Source organism: Microtus pennsylvanicus, chromosome 10 (genome assembly GCF_037038515.1).
Source record: "Microtus pennsylvanicus isolate mMicPen1 chromosome 10, mMicPen1.hap1, whole genome shotgun sequence".
In the NCBI taxonomy this organism is placed as follows: Eukaryota; Metazoa; Chordata; class Mammalia; order Rodentia; family Cricetidae; genus Microtus; species Microtus pennsylvanicus.
This window is the reverse complement of record NC_134588.1, coordinates 66,015,598-66,036,962: the sequence shown is the minus strand read 5'-3', so window position 1 is coordinate 66,036,962 and position 21,365 is coordinate 66,015,598. Positions and strand designations below refer to the sequence as shown.

The 21,365-nt window shown below is 45.8% G+C and overlaps 1 protein-coding gene across 2 annotated transcripts in view; it reads right to left on the bottom strand.

The window, feature by feature from the left end:
- The window catches only part of Ptprg (protein tyrosine phosphatase receptor type G), a 666,884-nt gene that overhangs the window by 145,267 nt on the left and 500,252 nt on the right, over nucleotides 1-21,365 (bottom strand). For both annotated transcript variants that reach the window (XM_075988580.1, XM_075988581.1), the window contains exon 6: nucleotides 1,234-1,300. In XM_075988580.1, coding sequence (XP_075844695.1) covers nucleotides 1,234-1,300 — 67 coding nt within the window. The remainder of the gene's footprint in view (nucleotides 1-1,233; nucleotides 1,301-21,365) is intronic.

Sequence of the window (21,365 nt, the reverse complement as noted above, 5' to 3'; positions counted from 1 at the left end):
GGTGCATGTGGAGGGCAAATGGCAGAGGCAGGCGTTTTCCGTGATCTCCCTCCACACTAAATTTTGAGGCAGGGTCTCTCATGGACTAGGCGGGGCCGGCTGGTCTACCAGTGAGATCCAGAATTCTTTTGTCTCTGCACACAACCCACCCCAGCTCTGGAGTTATGAGATATGCTGCCGAGCTTGGCTTTTAATGTGCATGTTGGCGATCTGCATGCAGATCTTCAGGCTTGTAAGGCAGGCACTGCACCGACTGAGCCATGGCCTGGCTCTCTGCTTTGCTGTTTTCGCTTGGTTTATTCTTGTTACCTGCTGCCTGACTGAGCAGAACAATTAATGCTCAATCCAGTTTAATCGGACTCTGATAACAAGTTTAGTTTCCCGGGAAGAGGTATCTGCTAAGCTCTCCAGAGTTGGCTCATGTCGGAAGACAATCCTCTCAAAAGGTGTGAAGACATTTCATCACAGTGTAAGGAACGGAGGGAGATTTACTATGGCGACTAGGGCTATTTTTGTCAATGTCTTTGGAATTCTAATTAGATTGTTAAAACTTTACAAATCATTACATGAGCTCCAGACTCAACACCTTCCTGCAAGCTAGGGTGCTTCTGCTACAGGAGCATCTCTGTGCCACAGGTAATGATGCATGGCTGAGAATATAGTTGCAGGGAAATTCCGCCAATAAAACCAGCTGGAAGAGACAGAACTCATTCATCTTCCTTCCTCTCCCAGGTCTGTGCCTGAGGGTATGATGTCTGTTGCAGAGCGCGCCAGCCCGGCCCTTTCCTTGCCAGCAGCTGCAAGGTGCTGGGTCCCAGACTGAAGCTCAAAGGCTTGTCCTGGCTACTTATATTTCCCCTCTTAAATCTGCGAGGCAGATCAAAAATATTCACCAGTGGCAAGGAACTTGAAAACGGAATATTTTGAGAAGAGTAAGGAGACAAATGGCAGATATAACACCCGAGAACCGTCTATCTTCGAGCACTCTGATTTACAATATGGGCATTCACAGAAATACCTGAGGGGAAACAAATGGTTCGCTGTGAAGCCAGGCCGATTATAACTATGCAGGTTATAACCGTGGGTGTTCTTTACTCGTAAGATAATGGCTCTAAAGCCCTTGCACAGCGGAGGGCAAGGAGTGACATCACCCTCTGTCCTCTGCAAGATAACCTGAGTCCTTCAGGTGAAGATTCCAGCCTTTCACTTTGCAGCTAAAGGAAGCTTACTCACCGTGATGGACGACGCCCTTCAACCCGTGGATAATAGGATCCAGTGCGGAATTGTCCCTCGGACTGACCTACATGTAAAGGAAACATGATTGGTTAAATCTGTCCTGGCATCAGCTACAACGGCCTCAGTTTAATCTTCTAAAGAGAAGCAGGAAATGGCTGCATTCAGGTCTCACATATACCACGGTGCTCACCAAATGCCGGAGATTTACAACACAGTAAAATTAAGTGAGGAAAGTCTAAATCACAACAAAGAAACTTCTCAGAATACATTATAACAGGAGAGACACACCACCTCTGTAGCAAAGCCTTAAAAAGTTACTGCTCCCGGTCCGTTGAACAAAAGTCACCGGAAGTTATCAGAGAACAATCCATCATGGGCCCAGCAGTCACTGCCCCCTGCTGATTGCGTTTTCCCTGCTCCTTAGAAAATGGTCCAGTTCCCTGACAGCTCATTCTCCTCTGCAAAGACCCCAGTTCTCTGGGAAAACCCCTGTTGTCTGTGGGCATTCGTAAGAACCATCAAAGCAGGATGGTAGAAAGATAATGTGTCTACCTTCATCTTCCTTCTAGAATCGATGCTACTCCAGACCGAGCCTCATGGTCCGTGGGCCCCACTGGTTCATTTCTTCAAGTTTTAGATACTGCTTAGTATATTAATGCCTTTTGTAGATGAAAATATCCCCAGTATGCTAGAGTTATAATTTTAGCTATTTTCTCTTAGATATGTACAAGGAACGATTTAATGAAGCAGAACCATCTCTGAAGTGTGCTTTTAAAACAATCCAGGAGTGGGTACCAACTGGAGAGTGGGGGGATGGAAGACTGACCTTGAGTCAATCATTTAGGACTTGAATGGTAGGTATAGGATGCGTCATGATACACCCTTTCTACTCCTATGTATCTCCTTTTTCTCTCCTAAAAATAAGGAGCTTTTCAAAATCCATTATCTGCGGTTAGCATAGTTCCTGCATTTTTCCCCTTCAGGGACTGCATTTCCTATTAATCCACTTCTCACATAATGAAGTTGAGATATTGATGAACCTTTCAATGTGCAGCAAGACCCAATTTGCTGCTTCAAGTTAACATAGAGGAATCCAGAGCCAGCCCTGTGCTGAGTTTCTCGGGACTACAAAGAATACACACCACTTCCAGCTTAGGCAGATGCCCCCATCGCTGTTGAGCTGCTGTTTCTGTCTTGCTCTCTTGGAGACAAATCCACACTTCACACATTTCCTTCCCTTTTTGCTCCAGCATCTCTAGGACACTGCAGCGGCTCAAAACGGTAAACTGGGACACCTCTGCCCCGCTAAGGGAACATGTGATCATTCCCAAGACATTTCTGATTTGTCACAACTACAGTGGGTGGAGGGGAGTGGTACGGGATTCTAGAGAGCCCCTGACATCTATCTGGGAAAGACTAGGATGCTGTTAGATATCAGTGATGTTCACAATTATGCCGCACAATGAAGCATTACCAGATGTTAGAGGCCAGCTGTGTGCTGAAGGGCTCAAAGTCTAGAGCCCCACGTTCTACCCCACCTTCAGAACACAGGTGCCATGATGCAGGATGATCTTTATAGACTAGTAATGTAACATAATGAGAAAGTCACCTCTACACTGTAAACACTACAAAGGAAGGAAGGGAGGAAGGAAAAAGGAGAGGAAGGAAGGAAATACAGACAGTGTTAGGGGACTCACAGTGCTAGAACACACAGGTAAAATCCTAAAAGATGCCATGACTGAGCCCATGTCAGAAAGGGAGCCCAGACCAGGGCTAGGCAGTGATTAAAGTAGAAAACATTCTTAAAAAGCCAACATATGGCAAATATCTATAAGATATAGCAAATCCAAATTATATTTGAAGAAATAATGTATTTCCATCACATCAAGTAACTGATCAAAAATTTAAAATATGCCCCCCCCAAAAGAATCACAATTCAAGACTACACACAGGTGAAGAGAATCTCACCAGTGAGTGTGTCACATTTCAAGAGCCCAGAACCGAGTAAGAGCCTGGAGAAAAAGCCCTGTCTGGATGCCGGAAGTAGAAGGGTGTTGTGGGTGAGTGCCCTCTACCTGTAGGTTTAAGGTTTTGTCTTTCAGGGGATGCTATGGGAAGGTGGTGGAACCTTTAGGAGTGATGGACTGGCTGGGAGGTTCTTAGTCATTGGGGACCATCCCTGGAGGCTTGCTGAGTGATGAGGTTAGCAGTGCTACACATTCCCTATGTAATGGCCAAAGTGTGTGTGTGGGGGGGGCAATCAATCATGGACTGGAACACATGATATGAATCAGAATCAATCTTTCTTAAGCCAGCTATCTCTTGTATTTTGTTATGCGGCAAGAAGTTAACACGGGAGAGTGGAAATGTTCACATGAGTCTAATTATCTCAACTCTCAAAGTCTGTGGAGAGAGACGGTAAGATGGTCACAGACCCCCTTTCCTCCTTGCCACATACTCCTCCGGAGCTGGGGTTTGCCAGAGCTTCATCTGGTGAATGTGACAAAGGCAGATGCTCTTTCAGCACTAGGACCATAAGCCACCATGTGGAGAACCCCAAACTTGCCTATCACAGACTCAAATGAAGCAAGAGGGAGCATGGGCAATTCCAGCTGAAGGCCTTCTAGTTCGCCAGCTACCAAGAGGTGAGCAAGTCCACGCGAAGCCATGTGGCCAGTGCTCAACATCTGTAACGCACACAGAGCTGGAGCTCCTCCAAGCAGAGCCGGCGAGCCAATGCACAGAATGTCGGAATAATCGGATGGTTGTGATTGCAACCAACCGGGCTCATTTTTCTTTCAACAGAGCCAACTGCACATAAGGGAGCTTCTGTGACTGCGCAGGGGCTGAAATGGGAGGAATGGCTCTGATAATTTTCTCTGCCATTGCATGTTGCTTATGCTGTATGCTGTGTTCTACAGTTTTCCAAACGGGACTCCTTACCAGACCAATTCAGCTGCCTCGACCCTTCAAAATTAGGCCACCCTCCTGCTGCCTATGATGGCAACGTTCTAGAAACAGTAGGCGAAGTTTCACTGTTTGTATTTCCTTTTTTTATCGTCAACTATGGTCTGAACAGATTAGACGGGAAAGTCCTATCAGGGTGGGGTGGCGGTGCCCGTCTCTAACCCCAGCACTAAGAAACGGAGGCAAGAGGCTCAGTTTAAGTTATCCTCAGCTACAAAGGGAGTCCAAAGAAAGCCTGGGATATAAGACTCTGTCTCAAAAAGCAAGTAAGCAAGGAGGAGAGGAACCCCAAAGGAGAGATAAATAATTCCCATGTTTGAAAGTGAACACTGTTCTGGGTTGGGGATGGAATCTGATGTCTAGACTGTAAGTGAGCCCACTGCCCTGTGTGCCCATATAGGATCAGTTTCCTTCTCGTTGGTCCCTTAGTTCTCTCCTCTTAGCTTTCAGATCAGATGCCCTGTAGTCATTATTGCTTATGTTCAAGGAGCCCTTCTTTTACTCATCAATGACCCCAAATGCCAGCAATTTTATTGTAGTACATTGCTAAAATTATTCTATTATTTTTGTTTGCTTGTTCATTTTGCAATAAGGTCTCATGTAGCCCATGCTTGCCTTGAACTTGCGATGTGGCTAAGGATGACTTTGAACTCCTGACCTTCCTGCCTTTACTTCCCAAGTGAAGAGATGACAGGCATGAATGTCCATGTTTACTTTCTAATTAGATATTATTGTTAATTTCTTACTGTGTTTACTAATTAATAATTAATTAACCTGCCCGTTGAACTTTACTGTAGGTTTGCATGGGTAGAAAAAAATATATAATTGTGTTAGGTCTGGTATGACCTTCAGGCTGCAGCGTTTGCTTGGAATGCTGCCCTTGTAGCTAAGGGGGATTACTGTACCATGATGCTCCATCCCGAGATGAGGAGGGATGTCTTACAGTCAGGGGCCCCTCGGTGCATTTAGTCCTTTCTGATGGTGTGAAGGCTCAGAGGAGGTGCTCCTAATCCTCCGTGACTGACACCCACTGATAACATACAAGTGGGAAATAACCAGGCAAACTAATCCAAGCTCCATTTCTGTTCACTTCTGATTACAGCACCTCTGAGTTCACCACTCAGACCTGGTCTTGTCTCAGCTCAAAGACCTGCCCCTGGATTCAGAGAAACCCACGATCGCAAGTCTCTATATGGCCTCTTCAGTTGCAGCTGAGAAGACAGGCGAGGAAAAGGCGAAGGAAATGGAGCTGTTGGTTAGTCAAAGAAACTGCCTAATAATACCGAGCTCATTCTCCAGTCCATGGGCGGGGAATCCAAACCGCATGCTAATAAGTGGATTTGTTCCAGGAAGGCAAAGCCCTCACTGAAATAATCCCTTCCACTGACTGTTTCAATCAATTTGCCACTTAAACAAAATTGTGGATATCAGCTGAGCAACGTGGGCAGCTTTTTTAACACAATGGCAGTGAACAAGGCTGTTTTAGCAACCCGTGTTTACATTCTGGTTCCCGTTCCAGCTAGAAGGAGGCCAAGTGAGAGAGAGGGCGAGAAAACGGGGCTCTGAATCAGGCGTGAACCCGCACAGCTTTCGTGTCCACATCCTTACAACAGAGACCAGAAGCAGAAAGGGCAGAGCCTCAGGTTCAGCATAGACAGTGTCTGCCTGAGACGGGTCCTACTGAACAACAATCCACCCGAAGCTCTCTCATTTCAATGAACACCCAACAGCATAGGTCCTACCCCAAGCATCTCTGTTTGTCAGTAAAACCACTTCGAGTTAAATTTCAAAAGATCCACGGTTTGCTCGACATCTACTCAATTTTGTAATATGCCGCTCCTTTTAGAGCCACTCGAGGAGGTTTCCTGGCTCTTGAAACTTGCTTCCTTCCACTTTAAGATCAAAGAAATTGCATGGTAACACAGAGAAGCCAGAACTTCCACAAAGGAGTTTAAAAATGATGGGGGGGATGCCCCCACCCATGCACACACACAGTTTGCGCTTCAACTGAAAGCCATAGCTCCTGGCACTTCCAATTCTGAGCAGCTTTGTAGCCATAGTCATCTTCAAATGGATGACACACACAAACAGGACAGAGGGTTCGGAGTCAACGCCTTCCAGTTGCCTTTAGATATAACTCCAATTCAGGGAGACATGGCCAATACAGGAAGCTGACACGGATGGACTTTGGGACAGAGATTAACTTCAGGCACGAGCTACTGAAATCTATGCCACCAAATTTCCTTTGCACGTGGGCACTTACCACTTAGGTTTGTACGACCATCAAATTAGCAGCCCCAGGCTCCCAGTCGTCTGTCCATCTATGCTTATCATCAAGGCACTCCAGAATGGGCTGTGCCTATTCCCATCTTGGAGCGAAATAAAACAGAAGTCGAGCAGTCCCAGCAGAACATGTGTGCTTCATTCAAAGAGGCTCCTATTGCCTTTTCCCGAACCCTGTGCCATTTGGCCCTTGTCTCAGATTCTAATAATTGTCAATCTATCAGGTCCGGGCCATCTGGAAGATAGGATGGCCAAGACAACTTCCTTGCCCCAAATCCGACATCGGCAGCTGCTACTTTCCTACCACAAACCTCCTATCCAGCAACAACCACCCTCCTGGGAAAAAAGATTTACGTTTACAGAGGGCAGAGCTGTCCCATGAACCAGAGCTTGGGGCGGGGGGGGGGGGCGGGGGGAGAGTGTCAAACAGTGGAGATTCTGTTCACCCTTCCTGAACTGCAGTAACGATCCAACCAGCCTGAGGGCTAGCAGGTAACTGTGCATTCAGAGACTAACACACCTGATCAGAAAGAGGACAAGCGCTTCCCATGAGGTCCAATTTCACATCAGTCTCCTTCCCTTCAATTTCCCTCACCTAAGAGCCACACAGCAAGGAGACTGCAGTTTCTTTCCTTCTTGCTGTTAGGAGCTTCCTGGTACCAACTGTTTTCACCTTGGCCTCTTCCCCAAGACTGCATTTCACAGAGTCCTTTCCTGCAGCTGAGTGACTATTTTCTGCTATTAACATTAAATTCTGTGTGTGTGTGTGTGTGTGTTCCTATTTGTTTGTTTTTGTTTTGCAAACCAGATACAAGCCAGGGTCTACTAGAAGAGGGAACCCCAACTAGGAAATGTCTCTATCAGAGACAAATTTGTAGGGGTATTTTCTTGATTAATGATTGATATGGGAGGGTCTAATCCCTGGGGTGCTGCCACCCCTGGGGGAGGTAGTCTTGGATTGTTTACACAAGCAAGCTGAGCAAGCCAAGAAACAGCGGTCCTCCAAGGGCTTTGGCTATTGTTCTTGCCTCAGCTTCCCTCAGTGATGGTCTGTGACTGGTCAAATAAACCCTTTCCTCCCCAAGTTGCTTTGGTCATGGTCTGTATGGCAGTACAACCAAAGAAAATTACCAAGGATAGAAAGTAGCCAGCAAGTTCTGGCAAACCTTTCATCTCTGCCCTCCAGTGCGGGCTTATAGGTGTGCGTGGCTTTCCGTAAATTTTTATGTGGGTGCCGGGGGTCTGAACTCAGGCTCTGACTATAAAGCAAGCTATCTTACCCACGGAGCGATCTTCCCAGTCCCTGTAAATTAGGCAATGTGCCTACACCCACTAACTCAATCCCCGCTAAGCGGCGCTCCAACCACCCTTCCTTTCCCCAGTCTCTTATTGGGACTCTAAAGTCTCAGCAATGGATGATCAGGTGTCTTTCTTTCCTCCTGTCATCTCAACACCATCTTATCCGCTGGCTGTCACTGCTGTTAACAGGATCGTGAAGTGTGGGATCAGAGGGGCTGAAGCGTTTAGCACCCCACCTCACAAGAAAATCATGGAGGAAAATGGGGAAAAGGTTCAGAAACAGGCAAGGCACAGGCATGGGGACGGGGGAGTGGTGTACAGCAAGGCTGTAGGACCTTTCTTTAAAGGCACACTACAGTCTCCAGGAGAATCTATGAGTAGCTTCCTGCTCCTAAGGTCAAGGGCTGGGGAGGTAGCTCAACTGGTAAGAGCACTCACTTATGAAGATGAAGACCTAAGTTCAGGTCCAGGGATGCATGTAACAAAAGCCAGGCATAGCTGTATGGGCCTAACCCCAGCACTGTGGTGGGTAGGGACAGGAGGATCAGTGGGGTTTGCAGGCTAGCAGCTTAGCTTCAGGCTCTGTGAGAGACCCTGCTTTGAGGGAATAAGGCGGAGAACAAAAGAGCCGAACACCCACACGGCCACGTGAATCCTTATACAGGTATAAATACAGCAAACATGTCTGCATACAACGCACACTCCAATATTAGCCTTTCAGCCTAACCTAACAGCTTCTATGCAAAGTGTCACCACAGCCGCATGGAACAGAGCGCCCTCGTCTGAGGGGAAGGATCTAGCCCTTGGTTATCATCCTGCCTCCCGCACTTGACAGACAGACCTCAAGGACTAGCTGCCAAGCAGATGAAAAGTTTCTATGCCGCAGCTCCTGGTAAGGATTGGCATAAAAAGAGATGCGCACCAGCAGGGTACAAACTCCTGTCTGCCTGGCAGAGCTCAGGCCCTGACATGGCTTAATTACTGTTAGCTAATATTCTTGGGGGTTACTAGTTAATTCAGGAGGTAATCATCTTCACCAAAAGCCACCAATCTGCCCAATTAGACTGTGCCATGACAGTCTTGCTTTCTTGTGTCCCACATTCATGGGTATCAGGGTCTTGAGTGTGGTGGTCAAGTCCTTTTCTTTGGCTTTCAGTTCACCTCAAGGCCAAGCAAAGCCATGAAAGAGGAGGAGGCTGAGGGCAGGGTAGGCAGTTGGCAAATAGTACCAGCACAAGGCCACGTGGGCTTTTGTCCCGTGTCTTTCAATGTGTCTCCCACCAGCCGATGATACGGTTCCAAAACTGCCTGTCCCATCCAAGCTAGCCTTTTCCAAGGAGAGTAGGCTCTTGGAATAGAGCGCACACACAAAATCCCAAACCCATAAAGCTCAACCTAGAGTCTTAAGCTGCAATGTTCACTGTCTCACAGTGATACTGTTGTGACCTTTGGATTAAAAAGGAGAGGGAAATGTGTGTGATCTGCGGGAGCCTGGGGCGGAAGAGCAGCGTGTTTCAACCTCTACAGCTGGCCAGATGTTTCTCTCTGTTCTGTGTGGCACACTGAACAGTCTCTACTCTCCCTTGGTAATGCTCCCGCCATGGACCGCAAACCTGAACAACCGCAAAAGCTTAGGAGAGAAAGCCGGGACAGCCGTTTCCCAGCACAGAGAGACTTCAACAAGAAACACTTTCAATGTGAACTCTCACCTCTGCTTTTTCATTCCCTCCGAGCAAAAAGCTGCTCCAGGCACTCGATGCACAAAAGACAGAGAGGATCCAGAAAGGGCTGTGTAGGGACCGATGTAAATCCCCGCCATGTATGCAGCAAGAGAAATACAAGAAACAAGGCGTACCGGATCAAAAGGTTGCCAGACAGATCCCCGTGGCAGCAGAAAATCCTTTTCTAGCAGCAGAGAATGCCACTGCTTCTATTAGGAAGGCGGGAAGAATAGGTAAACAGCTGAGAGGTGGCGTGTGTAAAATATTTAAGTGGGGCCTCAGGGGTAGCTTACTGGGACAGCATTTGCCCTGAATGCCTTGAGTGTGATGCCTTCAGCACTGGTTTGGGAAAAAAAGGAAAGCAACTGAAATATTAAAATGACATGACTTGGGGCGGTGAATCATGGCCTGAAGGCTGCATGAAACCCAGGATAGCTATGAATGTGGCCTGATACAAAATTGCCAAATAAAATCTTATAGATTTTTGTTGGTGTTTTAAAAATGCTGTGGTGTCCATATGGCGTTTGCCGGTTCTGTGGTGGTGTGTGTGCTGGTGTGTGCACCTTTTGTGTGCACGTAAGTGGATGTAGGACATTGGGTGACTTCCTGCAGCCTCTCTTGTTCTCTGCCCCTTCATGGTCTCTCGCTGAACCTGGGATTTGACATTTTTCGGTAAGGCCAGTGTTCAGAAAGTCCCGGAGATCCTCCTGTCTCCAGTTTCCACAGTGCTCAGGTTCCAGGCAAGCAAACCACGTCTGCCTTTTTATGAGGCTACTGGGTGTCATAATTCTGGTTCTCCAAGCCCCCTATCCACTGGGCCATCTCTCTGGTCTCATGATTTAAAACAACAAAACAAAACAAAAGCCTGCTGTGGGAGTTGGAATATAACTGGCCCCCATGAGCACATAGGGAGTAGCACTATTAGTAGGTGTGACCTTACTGGAGTAAGTGTGGCCTCACTGGAGGAAGTGTGTCACTGTGGGGGCTGACTTTGAGGTCTCCTACACCCAAGCTACACCCAAGGTGACACAGATCCCTTCTGCTGCCTGAGATCAACGTGCAGTTCCTTCTCCAGCACCAGGTCTGCCTGCACGCCACCATGTCCCACCATAATGTTAATGAACTAAACTTCTGAACTGTAAGCCAGCTCAATGAAACGTCTGCCTTTATAAGAGTGCTGTGATCATGACGTCTCTTCACAGCAACAGAGATCCTGACCAAGACACCTGTGCAAAGTTCTCAAATATGAATTTTGTAGATGCCAATGCTGTATCACAACATCAAAAGACTGGCTTGTACCTGTAGCAATATGACGAGGTGACAGGTAAGTGACCAGTGCTATTAATCTAATTACATGCACCCAGCTCTTTAACATCATTCTGTACTGAAGAGCCATGGAAGGATGGGATAGGATGGTTCTAGAAGGCCTCCTGGAATGCTTATCCCAAGTACCCTGGGCCTTAGAGTGACTTACATTGATACAGCAGCATGAAGCAAAGCAATGTGGCCACTTCTCTGCTGTGATTATAAAAGAATCTAACCGTAAGCATGTATGTATGAATGTATGTATGTATGTATGTATGTATGTATGTATGTATGTATGTATGTATACAGTGTTCTGTCTGCATGTATGCCTACAGGCCAGTAGAGGGCGACAAATCTCCTTACAGATGTCTGTGAGTCACCATGTGGTTGCTGGGAATTGAACTCAGGACCTCTGGAAGAACAGCCAGTGCTCCCAACCACTGAGCCATCTCTCCAGCCCCTAACAACCTTCATCTCGATGGCCGGCATCAGATCTTTCTTAATAGTCTTGTTGGAGAAACCACTATCACAAGGAATCGCAGGTAACCTTCGGCCACTGGTTAGGAGAGAAGTTAAGTTCTCCTGAAGGTGCGACCTTGACCCACAACCTGAGCAAGCCTGGAAGTGGACCATTTTTAAAGTGAAGTTCCAGGTGAGCCCCAGCCGTGGCTGTCAACGGGACCAGGGAAATACCTTGGCCCAGAAAACCCAGGACATTGACAATGATTGTGTGCTGTGTTTTGGTAGACTCACGATGCGTTACACTGAGACAGCCAACCATATGCTAAGCACAACTTGAGTGCTACCCAGGATGTGACAGCGAATGGATAGTGCTGACAATCCAGTTCTGTCTCGGAGGGCACAAGCGGGCTCTTTTTCTCACCCTGTCATCTTCCTTACGCTGTGACTCCAACTGGCTAAAAGGGGCTTGGTAGTTTCCGTCCTTCTGGCTTAGCTCTTGCTCCTATGCAGACCTCAGCTGCTGGCTCTGGGGTAGAGCAATGCAGTTGTCATACCTCAGGTTCAGGTTGGGGAAACGGGGCAGCCATAATGAAAAGGGTCACCAGGCAGAGCAATTAAGCATCAATAATCAATTCTGAGACGAAGACATTTCAGTAGCTTTTATGTTTAACCAAACATAGGAAAGCCACGGGTTGTAGCATGGAATTTGAGGCCACCATCACGAAAGGTGTCCCGGGGCATAGCACAGGGCACGGAGCAGCAGCAGGAACAGCTGCTCAGAATCCCGGCAAGCAAGCGGAGCTCATTATGTACCGCAGCGCTCTTTCGCAGAGGGTATTTCTACTCCGGCTGCCTTTCGGGACTGAATGATGGCGCCATTAATGGAGTCTCTGAAGATGGATTAAGTATCAATTCACTCTCCTCAGCAATACCTCATAGGCCACCCCCTATTTCGCACAGTTCTCCCACATGAAGGGCTTGCTGCCCGCCACTAAAAGAGAGACACAAGCTCCCTGCCGCTGTCTTTCGAAATAAACCTGTTCACACATCTAGACGGTGCACTTCATTCACACACGGTGACAGCAGCATCAGGACCACCAATAAATCTGTAGCGGTACCTGATGCAAGAGCATCAGCTGAGCAGTGCCTTGGACATTACAATTAGATCATCTATGTGGGTAAACAGAGCTAAACCCACTAATTAGACCAATTCCCGTCTCACAAGTGGTCCCGTAAATGAGTCTAGAGCCACCTTGGGGAGGACTCAGATGGATGCGAACTCAGCTTTGCACTTAAAAGGTACCTGAGTTCAGCAGAGGGTAAAATTAAACTGCAACAAGGAAAGACAAAATCTTTCCCAGCAGGCTCTGATTGATAGAACATGCCATTTGTAACAGAACGAAACGGAAAACCAGAAAGTTTGTTCCCGCTATCACTGCCTCACTGGGGCAACTCTCTCTCCTCGGAGAAAATAATAAGAGTTTCTCCACAGAGCATAAAGTCGCTCGCTCAGGCACTGGGACTCCAGTGTTCTAGATTTAGCGTTACTTCCATTGGTTGGGGAGGGAGGGACTGCTCCACGGGGAAGAGAGAATCCCATAACATTTATAAAACTATCATTGACAAGAGTCTAAGAAGCAGAAACCATTTAGGACAAATGCAGACGGATCTCCTTAGCTCAAGGCAACAAGGCCATTAAAACAGCTGGTTGGGTATGTTAGTGGGTAGGTGCAAAGACTTTTTAAATTAATTAATTTTATATATGTTTATGTTGGAAATGTGTTCATGCATGCCAGGAGCTGACATCGTGTCTTCGCCAATTGCTATTTGTCCTGATTTTGAAATAAGATCTCTTAACTAAGCCTAGTGCTTGCTACTGGCTAGACTGGATGGACTGGCTGGCAAGTCCCAGGGAACTTTCTGGCTTTGCCTTCCAGTACTGGGGCTATAGTACACCATCATCACGCCTGGATGCTGACACGGCTGCTGTGCCTCATCACGCTTGGATGCTGGCATGGGTGTTAACGGATTTGAACTCAGGTCCTTAAGCTTGCACTTTACTAAATGATCTATCTGTGCCCAAGTGCAGAAATTTTGAAACTAGGTTGGTAGATGCAGAGTTGAAATCTGGGTATGCTCTTCAACTTCTCTCTCTCTCTCTCTCTCTCTCTCTCTCTCTCTCTCTCTCTCTCTCTCTCTGTCTCTCTCTCTCTCTCTCTCTCTCTCTCTCTCTCTCTCTCTCTCTCTCTCCTGCCCCCCCCCCTCTGGAGAAAAAGTGAGTTGGTTACAATTCTATCACTACTGCCTTAAATCTTGACCTTCAAGCGAACTTCAGCAGCTTTTCACAGAGGGAATCAAGTCTGCGAATCTGGGTGGAATGTTCACTCTTCCCCTTCTTGATGATGCTTCCAATGCTGATGCTGCCCGCTGAGCACATCCTGAATCCAGCTTGTATTGTCTCCAGCTCCTCTCTTCTGACTCCAGCCTAGGTGACTGTGACGTCTAACCTTCACTGCCAACTCAGAGGTGAGATGAAAACATGTCTCTAGGCGTGTCTGCAATTGCCTTTCCAGAGGCAATTAAAAAGTTTGGGCTCCCAATGAGGAACTTGTGGATTTAAAACCGAGTAGGCTATCACAAACAATGCTGCTATGAACATTGTAGAGCATATACTTTTGTTGTATGATAAGGCCTCTCTTGGGTATATTCCCAAGAGTGGTATTGCTGGGTCCAGGGGTAAGTTGATCCCGAATTTCCTGAGAAACCGCCATACTGCCTTCCAAAGTGGTTGCACAAGTTTGCATTCCCACCAGCAATGGATGAGTGTACCCCTTACTCCACAACCTCTCCAACAAAGGCTATCATTGGTGTTTTTGATTTTAGCCATTCTGACAGGTGTAAGATGGTATCTTAAAGTTGTCTTGATTTGCATTTCCCTGATTGCAGCATTGTTTGTGATAGCCAGAACCTGGAAACAACCTAGATGCCCTTCAATGGAAGAATGGATGAAGAAAGTATGGAATTTATACATATTAGAGTACTACTCAGCAATAAAAAACAAGGACTTCATGAATTTTGCATACAAATGGATGGAAATAGAAAACACTATCCTGAGTGAGGTAAGCCAGACCCAAAAAGAGGAACATGGGATGTACTCACTCATATTTGGTTTCTAGCCATAAACCAAGGACATTGAGCTTATAATTAGTGATCCTAGAGAAGCTAAGTAAGAAGGAGAACCCAAAGAAAAACATATAGGCATCCTCCTGAATATTAACCTTCAGCAAGCGATGAAAGGAGACAGAGACAGAGACCCAAATTGGAGCACAGGACTGAAATCTCAAGGTCCAAATCAGGAGCAGAAGGAGAGAGAGCACGAGCATGGAACTCAGGACCGCGAGGGGTGCACCCACACACTGAGACAATGGGGATGTTCTATTGGGAACTCACCAAGGCCAGCTGGCCTGGGTCTGGAAAAGCCTGGGATAAAACCGGACTCTCTGAACATAGCGGACAATGAGGACTACTGAGAACTCAAGAACAATGGCACTGGGTTCTGATCCTACTGCACGCACTGGCTTTGGGGGAGCCTAGGCAGTTTGGATGCTCAACTTACTAGACCTGGATGGAGGTGGGGGTTCCTTGGACTTCCCACAGGACAGGGAACCCTGATTGCTTTTCGGGCTGGGGGGAGACTTAATTGGGGGAGGGGGAGGGAAATGGGAGGTGGTGGCGGGGAAGAGACAGAAATCTTTAATTAATAAATAAATAAATAAATAAAAAGAAAGAAAATTAAAAAAAAACAGAGTAGGCTATCGGGAGGTGGAAGAAGTAGGCCCCTGGGTTGATACTCAGGGGCTGGCATCCCTCGATCCCTTCCTGTAGCACCCCCACTCCCTGTCTGCCTTTAGGTGAGCTTCTCTTCCAAATTCCCCCATCACTTTGTAACTCTGCCTTCACCACAGGCCCAACATCACTGGAGCCAAAGACCATGGACCGAAACCTCCCCAACCACACTGTGAGAAGGAGAAGGTTGTTTACTCGGGCGTTTGTGACACAGCCATGAGACAGGTCACTAATAAAGCCTTCTGTCTCACTCCAGATCTGCATGCCTGCTGGGCTTTTGCATCTGTTCTTTCAATACCCTCAACCCTGAATAACGGACAGGGTTCTCATGCATACCGTTTGCTGGAATCATTTTTGCCCAGCCCGGGAAAATCAGCAGGGCAAACACACAACACGACAAAGCACTGTTTGCATGGACCTGGGGTTGGAGCTAGGGCCCTGGAGCAAAAGCAAAAATGAAACAAAACCCAAAACCTGAAAGAGAAGATTATGTATACCCCTTCTCCCCAACCCCCCTGCTGTTAAAAACAGAGTCAAGTATACATCAAGTATACAGGCTGGCCTAGAATGCCACATGCAGTGGACAAAGACCTTGAACTTCTTCTTCTTCTTCTTTTTTTTTTTTGATTTTTCGAGACAGGGTTTCTCCATAGCTTTTGGTTCCTGTCCTGGAACTAGCTCCTGTAGACCAGGCTGGCCTCGAACTCACAGAGATCCGCCTGCCTCTGCCTCCCGAGTGCTGGGATTAAAGGCGTGCGCCACCAACGCCCAGCTTAAGACCTTGAACTTCTGAACCCCCTGCCCGTAGAGAATACTATAACTTTCTATGAAGTACTGGGGTTTGAACCTGGGGCCTCCGGCATGCTGGACGAGCATTCTGCCAACTGAGCCACATCCCCAGTCCAGGAAAGGAAGATTGTTTTGCCTCTCACAAGCTTTAAAGCCTGAGTATTACCAACAGTGCTATAAATCCTGACAGATGCAGCACTAACAGATCAGGCAAGGCTGAATCTGTTTGATTTCTATGATGCCCTGCAGAAGGAATCGCTGTGCTTCCCCAGTTCCAAACTTCTTTGAGGAAGGACTGACTGATGGTCATTCCAAAGGGTTTGACTATCACACACGGACTCTCCCAACCATGACGCAGAAGCTGTCCAGGTTATAGTACTCTGTACCTATTTGTGAGCATTCCGGGAGCATCCTGGACATCTCCAATACCTAAAACCGCCTGTCGGAGTGATCCAAGAGATGCAGAGATATTGCAGAGAGAATGGAGGGGATTCGCCTTATGCAGTTTGTGTAGTGCAGGCCTTCTGTGCAGACAGTATAGAGAATTCACCCCATGGAAGCGGCTGCCTAGCATCCTGGGATACCCTCTTCTAACTCCTCCAATTCTATCCTTATCATTTTAGAGGCTACCTTTGTAAAAACACATCACATGTTTTGCTGACTTCTCAAACAAATTAAAGCTCTGCAAGGGCATTTTGAGCCATCTTTGCAGGATCAGGTTCCAATAAAACAAAAGTCTTTGGGGCGTGGGCTCCCATGCTGTGCTTCCCAGCGGGTGAGCGCATTTACAACCCAGGGAGCGCTCAAGGACCGAGTGTGCTGGATTCAGTGACTTGTGAAATGAATCTGCTGAACCTGAAAATACATTTTAAAGTAATTGCCTGTTCGCTTCTAGAGGCGGTCAGGTAAATGATCAGATTTAAGTTGGGTGGCAATAAGAAATTTTACTAAGAAACAACTCGAAGACACAATGGCTTTTAGTTTTACCAGTGTGGAGGTCCAAACCTTTGAACCCAGCACTTAGGAGGCAGAGGCACTTGAGTGCTGCAGAGAGTCCCACCACACAGAAACACCGTGATTACTATTTATTGAGTGACGTGCAAAAGAAATCTGAGCAGAAGGTAAGAAGATGCGGCAAAGATACTCAACTTGAACCTTATCCAATGGCACCAAAAGGCATATGCCTAGCGCTAGGACTCAATTTGCCTCATCACTGCAGGCGCTGGAAGACCATCATGGTAAAAAACTAAGACCTGATTTGGCCTAGACAAACCACTTAACCTCCTCAAGGCTTAATTCCCTTAACTTGGAAATATCAACAATATACCATTAACGGCTATCATGAGAACTGATACAATAATTCATTTATAAAATAAGGTCCTTATGACACCGGCTGTTATTATAATTGGAAAAGCTGCTTTCAGTATACAGAAAGCTTGACTTGCTAAGCAAGTCAGACGTCAGACTAAGGCCCACCTTCCTCTGGTACTGCGGAATCAATTCAGTGACATACACAGGCATGGCTCCCAGCGTATGAGAGCCCATGGTTATTTTGAACAACCATTCTCCTTAACATTCTCTCCGACCATTAGAAAATGCCGTAGATCAATCAGTGCTGTGCCTCTGATTTAATTAAATTCTAAATAGTAAACATAAGTTAATGATGATCTCGAGCTTAGCTCTCTAGAAATCAAGCGTGCAGTTCATGCTCTTTTCCTCTTTTAGAAGGCATTTCGGAGGGAGACCCTCCTTGCTTACATCCCTGTCTCTCGGAGACGATGATGCACAGCAAAGATCACAAATTAGCTGAGCGCCTGCACCAGAGAAACTCTTTCATCTCCCTACAAACAGGGCATTTTCTGCCTGAGAATTTTAGTTATCTGCATTCATGTCAAGAGATAAGGCGAGAGGAAGGTTATCTATGAATTTTAGATACTCTATACTCCATCTCTAGTGGGATCTGAGGGAGATTTCACTGCTGCCTGGTTGGAAGCCAGGCCATGAGGGTTCCGAATAATCAGGAGGTAGGATGCTATGAGAAGAAACTAGCATGATGGCAGCCTGAAAAAAGAAATCTCTATTTTATGGATTCCTTGGGAATCTATTATATAAGCTCTGGCTGTGTCTCTATACAATTAAAGTATTCAGTTAAACCCCATGTCAGCAAGGCTATGCCCTTAGAACAGCCCAAGAGTATAAATCACCATCTGTAATTTGAGTTTGAAAGATCACTTTAAAAATTAACTTTCTCTGTCTAGAGGTTAGCATTCCTTATCCTGTTCTGACTTTTACAGTTACTTGCACAGTGAGAGGTCCATGACGGATGTCGGCTGTGACAGGTAGAAATGAGGACGAGGTAATGTTGTCACAAAAACCTGTGAGCAACAACAACAACGTCCTCCTGAACTTAAAAACTGCCTGTGCAAGCGACCAAGCAGGTGCTGCCATACCTGATCATTGTACTGCGATGTGTACAAAGTATCTTCAGAATCAAAACGGAGGATTCTGACTGAAATATACTTGTACGAATTAATACAAAGGAAAAAAGAACCTTGAAATCAAATAAGGCACAAACGTGAAGGCAGTACTCCTACTTCTGTGCTGTTCATTAGAGGAAAAAAAACCAACTAGAAGTATATGGATCACTTATTACTTAAATAAATAATGATAAATAACATTTAGAGTTACACTATCAAGGGGCTAAAAAAAATAAAGGAAAATGGCGTGCTAATATCCGGACATGAACATGACATTCTGTTAGGGCAAAAACTACTTTACAGTTGAGTTTCACCCTACTTCGGTAATGTGGATATTTATAAATATCCTTTAAAATACTTGACAGAAGAAAGACCAGATATAGATGTTTTATGGCAGGATTGAGCATCCCACTTTCTCTTTAACAGACTTTCATGTTCGCTGAAATGTCTACAAACACAATTATTGTGTGGATTTGAGGGTACACGCATATATTCAGGGGATTAACCTTAGGAGTCATTAACCAGTTGCCACCCACCTTGGCCATCTGTTTATTTTATAGACAGGAGCTCTATATAGCCCTGGCTGTCCTGGACTTATTATGTAACCAGGCTGGCAATAAACTCACAGAGATCCTCACCTGCCTTTGCCTCCAGAGTACTGGGATTAAAGGCATGAGCTACCATGCCGTGTCCCACCTTGCCTTTGGAGACAGGGCTTCTCACTTGACATGGAAATGCTCAATTTGGATAGGCTAGATATCCAGTAAGCCTCAGGGACCCTCCTGCCTCTGCTTTCCAAGAAATGGGGTAATAAATGTGTACCCCTATGCATAGCCTTTTTTTTTTTAAAAAAAAAACAAGGATTTCTGGGATTAAACCGTAGTCTGTTTTGTTGTTTTCATGGCAAACCCTTTGCCTAAGATTGCCATTGCCCAAGACTGATTCTTTTTAGAGCTTCAAAAAAAAAGTTATCTGTGTTTTGAAAAACACATTATATGAAAATGTCAATATCAAAATTATTTGGGGACTGGAGAGATGGATCAGTGGTTAAGAGAGATTGCTGCTCATCATGAGGACTGGAGTTTGGACCCCAGCACCTACACCACACTGCTCCAAGTGACTTGATATGTTTCCAGCCTCTCCACACACTCACACAGACATATACATACAGACACACACAGACATATACACACAGACACACACAAAAATAAAACCGAGATAAAAGAATGTTATGTTAAATGTTAAAACTATTTCACATGTAAATGCTGATACAGGTACATAAATATCAAATCTGATAGTGTATTTTAATACTTTTGCACATTTGGCGAGTATGTATGTTAGTGGTTAGTCTAAACTATCAACTTGACAGCACCTAGAGTTTCAACTGAGGAATTTTCTAGATCATGTTGTCCTGTCAGCGTGCTGAAGAGGGAATTATCTGGATGGTTAGCTAAGGTAGAAAAGCCTGTCCATTGTAGGCAGTTCGCACAGGCTCTGGACAAGAGGAGACACGGCAAATGAACAGGAAGCAAAGATGAACACAGGCTCTCTGTTCTCATGGATGTGATGTGACCAGCTACCTGAGTTCCTGACTTAACTTCCTCTAAGTGGTGGGCTATAATCTGGAAATATAAGAACCTCTTTCCTTCCCTATGTAATCAGGGTATTTTATCAAAGTAATAGAAATGACACAGGAACAGACACTGATACTAAGCATGGGGTGTTGCATATAACTTTTATGCTTTGAACTGATTGTCAAGACTTTGGAACTCTGGGCTGGAATAGCCATTGAGGACTGTGGCGAAGAGTATAATGGGCCTTCCTGTGGGAGCTTAGGGCAAGGGGTGCTTAACGTAATGGTGACAGTAGAGGCCCAGGTCATGTTTCAGAAGGGAATGAGAACCCTGTTGTTAACTAGGCTATTCAGCTGCTGTTTGGGCCAAGAATGTATGTGCTAACCATGTAAGAGCTGAAGTAGCCACTGAGAGTGTCAGAGATCACGGACACTGACAACATTTAATGGTGATCAAAGAGAACATTGAAGTGAAACCTTCTAGGCTTCACTGACACAACCAGGATGTGTTTGCTTGGGGTTAGCACACAGAGGCTCTGATCCAAGGGAGCCAGACCACATCTCGAGCTGAACTTGGCAATATAAGCAGCATCCATGTGGTACTGATGTTGAAGGAATGCAAGATGTAAGACTCTTAAGTGAGCCATGGAGACCAATGTCTTGTGACCAGGCTGGGAGTCCCTGGGATACTGGGGATGTTAAGGGCACAGAATCTCCACCAAAAAGAGCTATAGGTGTGGGGCCTGTCTATGCCTGAGAGAAGTTGTGTTTGCTGCTGATAGCAGAGCTGGGGTTGGGGTGTGGCATGGACCACGCCCTTTGGAGCCCATATAAGCTGTATATGTCAGAAAATGATCTGATACACACTGCTGGATTTGCTTTTCTGTAGCCAGAGACTGTGCTTTTGCTTCCCAGTCACCAGACTCAAATGATCACACAAAAAATATATTAATTACAATACTGTTTGGCCAATGGCTCAGGCATATTCCTAGCTAGCTCTTATATCTTAAATTAACCCATTTCTATTAATCTACGTATCACCACAAGGCTTTGGCTTACCAGTAATGTTCTGGCATCTTTCTCCTTTGGCAGTTATATGACATTTCTGACTCTACCTACTCTCTCTCTATATTTTTGTTTGGATTTTTCCTGTGGTTTACTCTGCTGAGCCATTGGCCAAAACAGCTTTATTCATCAACCAATAAAAGCAACACATAAGCAGAATGACATCACTTTTCCTTAAGTATGATTATTGTATGCTCCTATCTTTCACATTTTGGAATTAAAAAGAAAAATAGGATCCCATAGTTAAGAGATTTTGGAGTTTTTAAAGACTATGGGACTTTTAAGGTTGGACCACAGTTTGTATTAAGATACTAATACATAATTTTGGAGACAAAGAATTGG